The sequence below is a fragment of the Mya arenaria genome, chromosome 14, assembly GCF_026914265.1.
Source record: "Mya arenaria isolate MELC-2E11 chromosome 14, ASM2691426v1".
NCBI classification, from domain to species: Eukaryota; Metazoa; Mollusca; class Bivalvia; order Myida; family Myidae; genus Mya; species Mya arenaria.
In genome coordinates, this window is record NC_069135.1 from 23,788,167 (window position 1) to 23,794,846 (window position 6,680).

The window sequence follows — 6,680 nt, forward strand, 5'->3', positions numbered from 1 at the left end:
GCCCATAATTAGAAGTTGACGACGAAGACTATGCACTCACCTGTATGTTGCCGATGACGACGACAACAACAAAACCTGTTCATTGCAGACAACGAAAGACGCCAATAATTGTGTGCTGACGACGAAGACTACACACTCACCTGTATGTTGACGACGGCAACACTTGTTCGTTGAAGTCAAGGAAGACGCCCATAATTGTGTGTTGACGACGAAGACTATGCACTCACCTGTATTTTGACTACGACGACCACGCCAAGACCTGTTCGTTGACGACAACGAAAAACGCCAAAAATTGTGTTTTGCACTCACTTGTGTGTTGACGACGACGCCCACGCCAACACCTGTTAGTTGAAGACAAGGAGACGCCTACAACTGTCTGTTGACGACGAAAACTTTGCACTCACCTGTGTTTTGACGACGACGCCCACGCCAACACCTGTTTATTGAAGACAAGGAGACGCCTGCAACTGTCTGTTGACGACGAATACTATGCACTCACCTGCGTGTTGACGACGACGCCCACGCCAACACCTGTTTGTTGAAGACAAGGAGACGCCTACAACTGTATGTTGACGACGAAAACTTTGCATTCACCACGCCAAAACCTGCACGACGACCACGCCAAAACCTTTTAGTTGAAGACATGGAAAAAGCCCAAAATTGTTTGTTGACGCCCACGCCAACACCTGTTTGTTGAAGACAAGGAGACGCCTACAACTGTATGTTGACGACGAAAACTTTGCATTCACCACGCCAAAACCTTTTAGTTGAAGACATGGAAAAAGCCCAAAATTGTTTGTTGACGACGAAGACCGCGGCAACACCTGTTCGTTGAAGACAAAGAAGACGCCCATAATTGTGTGTTGACGACTAAGACTACACACTCACATATGTGTTGACGACATCATGCAATACTTTAATTTGTATATAACTATGTGTGTGTATGGTTGTGGCTGTACGTGTAGCCTTTATAGTTACTTTTGTGCAAACAAATGCTTTCAGGAATTCAACAGTGAACGGTTTCGATGGTTTTAAAAAGAAATGTTGTTATATAAATGCACCTTTTAGTATGCGCCTTGAAGTGTAAGTTCTAGTTTTTTTTATTGCTCTTCTGGAAAAACGAACACGGCATTTAAAGATAAGTTTCAGTATATCTTGAGTAAAATTAACATTTATAATTATGCAGTTTTTGGATTTTTTAATAACCTTTTCTGTTTGGTGAAGAAATAGCTCAATGTATAGTTATTGCCTTTAAGTATTAAGTATTATTAAACTTAAATTAATTCAAAATAATGATATAACATTTGACACTACACAAATGTGTAGCTATTCTATCGCTAAAGTATGTTTAAGTTTTGATACTCAATTGATATAAGAAAAGGTGTTTGCATCCGCTTGTTTGCTTCGTTAACTTAATTTCATATACCTCTATTTCCATTGGCGCTCGGAGTTTACTTATTTGCAAGAGAATAAAACTCACCCAGCCAGATCAGTCCTACCTAAAATTATTACATAAAAGGCAATGTGAGCGAGCGCTTAGCTCATTCATCCAGACTTGTCAGAATGCTTCGTTTTGTAATTGTGGGACTATTCGTGGCGGTGTTTGTTTCGCTTCCTTCTGTTAGGACCGATGGTATGTTTCACTTTTGTATTAACAAAGAAAAATATTTCTTGATTAATTCATTTTACTAACACCAGCAATAATTTGTCCAGATCGTTCACAAATGACTGAAAAAAATGTCTTGCGATTTTAAAGCAGAATGTTATAATTACACCATTTGTTTTGTGTTGTTGTATATTTGTTACTAAGAGATATTTGATGTTTAAATTATGGATGGTGCGATATATGCATATAAATCATATACTAATTTATTACTTTATTATACATTGTTTTAATTATAACTCTTATTTTATGTGATTCAAAATAATAATAATAATAATAATAATAATAATAATAATAATAATAATAATAATAATAATAATTTTGTGCATTTTTATTTTTTAAGTGGTCCTTATCGTTATATTTTTTTTTCTTGTCTCAATTACGTTTGGAAAAAAGAATATCGTTTAAACTGCGTTGACATTTTTACATTTTTCCTAACGGTCACTAAACAGTTTGAAGTAATATTACAATGGAAACAACACGGACAAGCTTAGCAGTGAATCACTATTTAGTTAACATTATTTAGAGACACAAGGCACATGCCTAATGACAAAGCATTGAACAAGAGAAACAAATGTATAAACATCACAAACACTAATACAAAAAAACACAAATGGACCACTCACGCCTTCATTTAATTCATTGCCTATAGAGAACCAGTCACGGTGCGAAGTTGAATGATACAATTATGACCTGTGTCAATATCTATTATCCAATAACTACGTACGGCACTGTCTTTTCTGTCTCTCCTGGGTACGAGGCCGCTCGTAGGACTCTTGATGAAACGGTTCCCTTGTTCATGGTGTCTGTGTTGTCTTGGCCCCGTTTAAGTGTCATTATGAGAATTCAATAAAACTTCGTTATGTTAATCCAATGAAACAAAAGAATCCACTACGACATTCGAATATTTTGAATTTAATTTATCGGAAATAAAAGCTTTATCAAGTAACATGTTCCATATCCCTTAAGCCAAGTTGAACGGTGATATCTATATAACATACGGCTACTATCAATCGCTGGAAATTTGCTAAATATTTACTTGACATTTGTCGGAGAAAGCTCGATTATGTATATGATTCAATTGCAGATGAACTGACCAAACAAGAGGTCCTAGAAGCGGTAGAAAGAGCGCTAGATGGTCAACTCAAGGATACAGACGTAAGAAAAGAATGGTTTGCAAGCAGTTTCGTTCCGTTTTGATATCGTAAGCAAAACGTCGAAGATTTTTTTTTTTAAATGTGATGAGAGGTTAATCGCAACTGTTGAAAAACATGCTTTCGTTACATTCTAACTGGTTTTGCTTCTTTACCGCTGTTAAGGTCCAGCCAACTGGTGACAGCGAAATCGAAGAATTCTGTGACGGAAATCAAAAATGCAAGCAGTGTTTTGCCACATGCGACGGTGATGAGCAATGTGCAATAAACTGCGTGCTGCGCATCCGTCGGGATGATAAAGACAAACAAGGAAGGTCAATATTTTCACGTCATTATTTATATATATTGGTTGCTTCCTTTTGGTTATGGGTACATTTATTACTAAGTTTCATTTTCAACACAATGATGAGTAATTGATTAAAGGTGGTCGATAGTTATTCATCAGTGAAACATAGCTTAATATATTCACTGTTTGAAAACGTTAAAGCATCAATTTGATATTTGTCACCGTTTTCACTTAAACTCAAACATCTACGCACACAGTGAATGGGCACAATATCAACGATCTCCTATCCCAAATGAATTTGCGTGTACTTATAATTGGACACGTTTTTCCGATCAACTACAAAGAAGGGCCATTTTACATCCTTTTTAGGCATACATTTGTACTATTAAGATATGTTTTGTTTAAGTTTAAAATCGCAATGCATTTCACCTCTTGAATACTAAAAGTAAATATACGCCTGAATTACATTGCGATTTACAGAGAAACGGGTGAATACAAGTTATTCAATGGCGCTACTGACCTATCCACGGGCTTTGGTCTCAGTGATTAGTCTTGTTAGTTTGAGACATAGAGCACATACAGAATGTAGACCCCCTGGAGTAGCACTAGTTCCTTAACGGGCGCCAGCGTATAGCACTGTCATACGGGGCCATAGGTTAATGGCCCTTCGGAAGACGATTAGTGTTGTAGTTTTGAGGCGAGAAATCGAACACGCGAGACTGGGTTGTCATTTGCCAGTCAAGTGTGTTAGTACTATGCCATTGATCCACCATTTAAGACAGCTTTTCTCTAGTCCATATAATTTTATCGTTGTTAGTATAAGCAATTAATGTCAATATCATGTCAAGGCCTATCATATGTACAATCTCTTGTTGTCAGTGTTGGATTTATTGATATACGGATTCCATCAAAATGACATTTTTATGCTGTGGAGTGTTGAGTAATTGTGTGTGTCGAAAAAAGCTTTAGTATTGTTAGTGAAGTCCCAATCAGATGCCATTTTGTCGTTATTATCTGGTTAATGAGTGCCGTATACGGACATTTCAAATATAATTTAACAAATATCTGTTAGAAGTACAACAAGCTGTCTCGATTTAAATAAGGCTGTTTATTGACAGCAATTGTATGTGCAACACCGCCAACGCCCGATTGCATCTACAGTAATAATCAAGGACCAAAAAACAAAAATAAAAATATCGTTTTTATAATGCTATTTATACAGGTTTCAAAGGTAAAACAAAGCGCAATCCCAACCCAGAATATACACATTTCTCTTCAACTACTTCTTTTTGGATCGCAAGACGCCATGAACAATTTAATTTTAGCCATCTTTAAACACGTCCAGATTTACATTCAGCTAACCAACATATTTTGATTTATCTTTTTAACAGACCCCCATTCATCTTTCTTCAATCACACTATTTTTCTCTCCTTCCCACCTATATTTTTCTTAATATGTGATTATATTCATACTCACCGAATTTATTCAAATTTGATACCTGTACTGTTTTGTTATGCCGTCTAGGAAAAAAACGTTATAGGAACTTGAACAGTTTCAAAATTTCTCAGAGCTTTTAATGAATCAACACGGATGCCTTTGGCCATTTACAAACAATCTAACTATGGCCAAAAAATATGTAGTAATGAAATAAGTGCATAACTACAATGAACATACATGAACCATATAGTGCAATTTGGGACCTTCGGACATAAATATCACATAATAATTAGTGATAAAACAAATGCCGAAAATATTGAAGTTTTCCGTGTATGTTTTTCCAAACGTATGGATCCGTTAGTTATGCCTGCCAATAATGTACTTCTGTTTTGACGTAATGACTGTGATGACCAATTCAGAAATCGAAATACGCAATGCATGATTTTACTTGTAAACACGTTTCTTACGCATTTTTAGAGATATCATCATGAGATTTTCCGATTTGCTTCCTCAAGATATCTTTTAATAGAATACCCAATAAAAGTACATGCAAGTTTTTAGGCCCCAAATCGCGCGATGTGAAACATATTATATGCACTACAAAAGCAATTCATTATAGATATGTAGTTGTAATTTGTCCATTTGTTCCTTCTCTCTGAAATCAATTATTTAAATGTATCCATGATTGGCCATTTATACTTTTCTAAGTTCTGAATAAGCAGTACAACAAAGTACGAAATGATATTCAGAGTGAACAGAATCAATTTTTTACAACCTTTGTTTTTCTCGATAAATTTTCAGTGAAAGAAAGCGATGGTGGGGGTGGCGGACCCTCCGCCGCAGCATCACCCCTTCGCCGAAGCAGACATCCTGTTAGTGACATTTCCAGATGGTCGATTAGGAGTTTTTAGGGTCTTGTTGTAACAGAACGGCTAAAAAACAAAGCATGATTAATGAAGAGAAAAAAGTGCTTACGAACAGTGTTAATTACTTGCCTGTCGAAATTTAAAATTGGTATTTATAGTAATTATTATTTAAGGGAATATGCCTAATCATTTATTTTTAATTTTAATGCATTATAATGTTTAACTCTTTTGACTTACATGATAAAAAACACACAAAAAAACCCCAAAACATATGAAATAATAATGCATAAAAGAAAAAAATAATAATTAAATGAATCTATATTTTGTCCTTTTAAGAGAAACAACAAAACATAACCTTGAACATTCTATTAGCTGTAACGCATCACCGAATTTGTGAAAATTCATTTTTGAAATTATATTAACACAAATTTCTATAAGATACGATTGTGCAGATTTTGAAAGCGATTAGTTTTCAAACATTTCGTTTTAATGGAATCTATGTAAACGATAGAAGTGTTACATCCAGCATTGCATAACACGAGTGCTAGCATTTTTCCTTTGATTTAAACTTGATGCTATTAGCACACTCGCAGTTGAAATATGAAACTCGCGATGCGCATGTTTTGACAAAATCTACAACATCGTATCTTTAACTAACACCCACCTGTGTACATGGAATTTTATATTCGTATTTCTTTCTCTTAATAACCTTGTCCCTGTTTTGTAAAATAAGTTCTGAAAAATACCTGAATTGTTTGTTTTTCTTTCTAATAGACCTGAATGTTCAATCGTATTTTAGGAAAAGGTCTTGAATATTTCTTTGCAAGGTTACATTGGTTTAAGCGCACCAAAAACGGCCCATAAAATGAAAGCTTTGGAATGTGTTATCCTCTTACATTATGGTTAAGCCGTTTACAAAATAATATGGTAACAAAAAGACTTTCTATTAAAACGTGCCACATGCAAAGGTTCAATCGTAAAACCAAATATCGAGGCCGACATGTCATCAGAGATATGCAGTTAAGGTGCTACAGTATAAAGAGTTACAAGTGTGGCTCTAAGACATCTATTTGTCATTGTTAAAGTGCTGGTGAACTAATTGAGTTTCACATGACATGTGTTACAATGAGCTACATATCTTGAAACACAAAAGTCATCTAAGGTGGATGAATCGTGTTTTGGTCGGTTTATCAATAGGATTACGTAGTTGATGATACTTTCAAATAGGCGTGTCCTTTTATGTGAAAATGCTGAGTACGCAGTTTATCAGTTC

At 35.3% G+C, this 6,680-nt stretch overlaps 1 protein-coding gene across 1 annotated transcript; it reads left to right on the forward strand.

The window, feature by feature from the left end:
- The first annotated feature begins 1,482 nt into the window (after nucleotides 1–1,482).
- Nucleotides 1,483–6,152, forward strand: LOC128218435 (uncharacterized). Its single transcript, XM_052926101.1, has 4 exons — nucleotides 1,483–1,633; nucleotides 2,751–2,821; nucleotides 2,983–3,131; nucleotides 5,343–6,152. The coding sequence occupies exons 1-4, from the start codon at nucleotides 1,564–1,566 to the stop codon at nucleotides 5,416–5,418; spliced, it is 366 nt and encodes a 121-aa protein (XP_052782061.1). The 5' UTR covers nucleotides 1,483–1,563; the 3' UTR covers nucleotides 5,419–6,152.
- The last annotated feature ends 528 nt before the right edge of the window (nucleotides 6,153–6,680 follow it).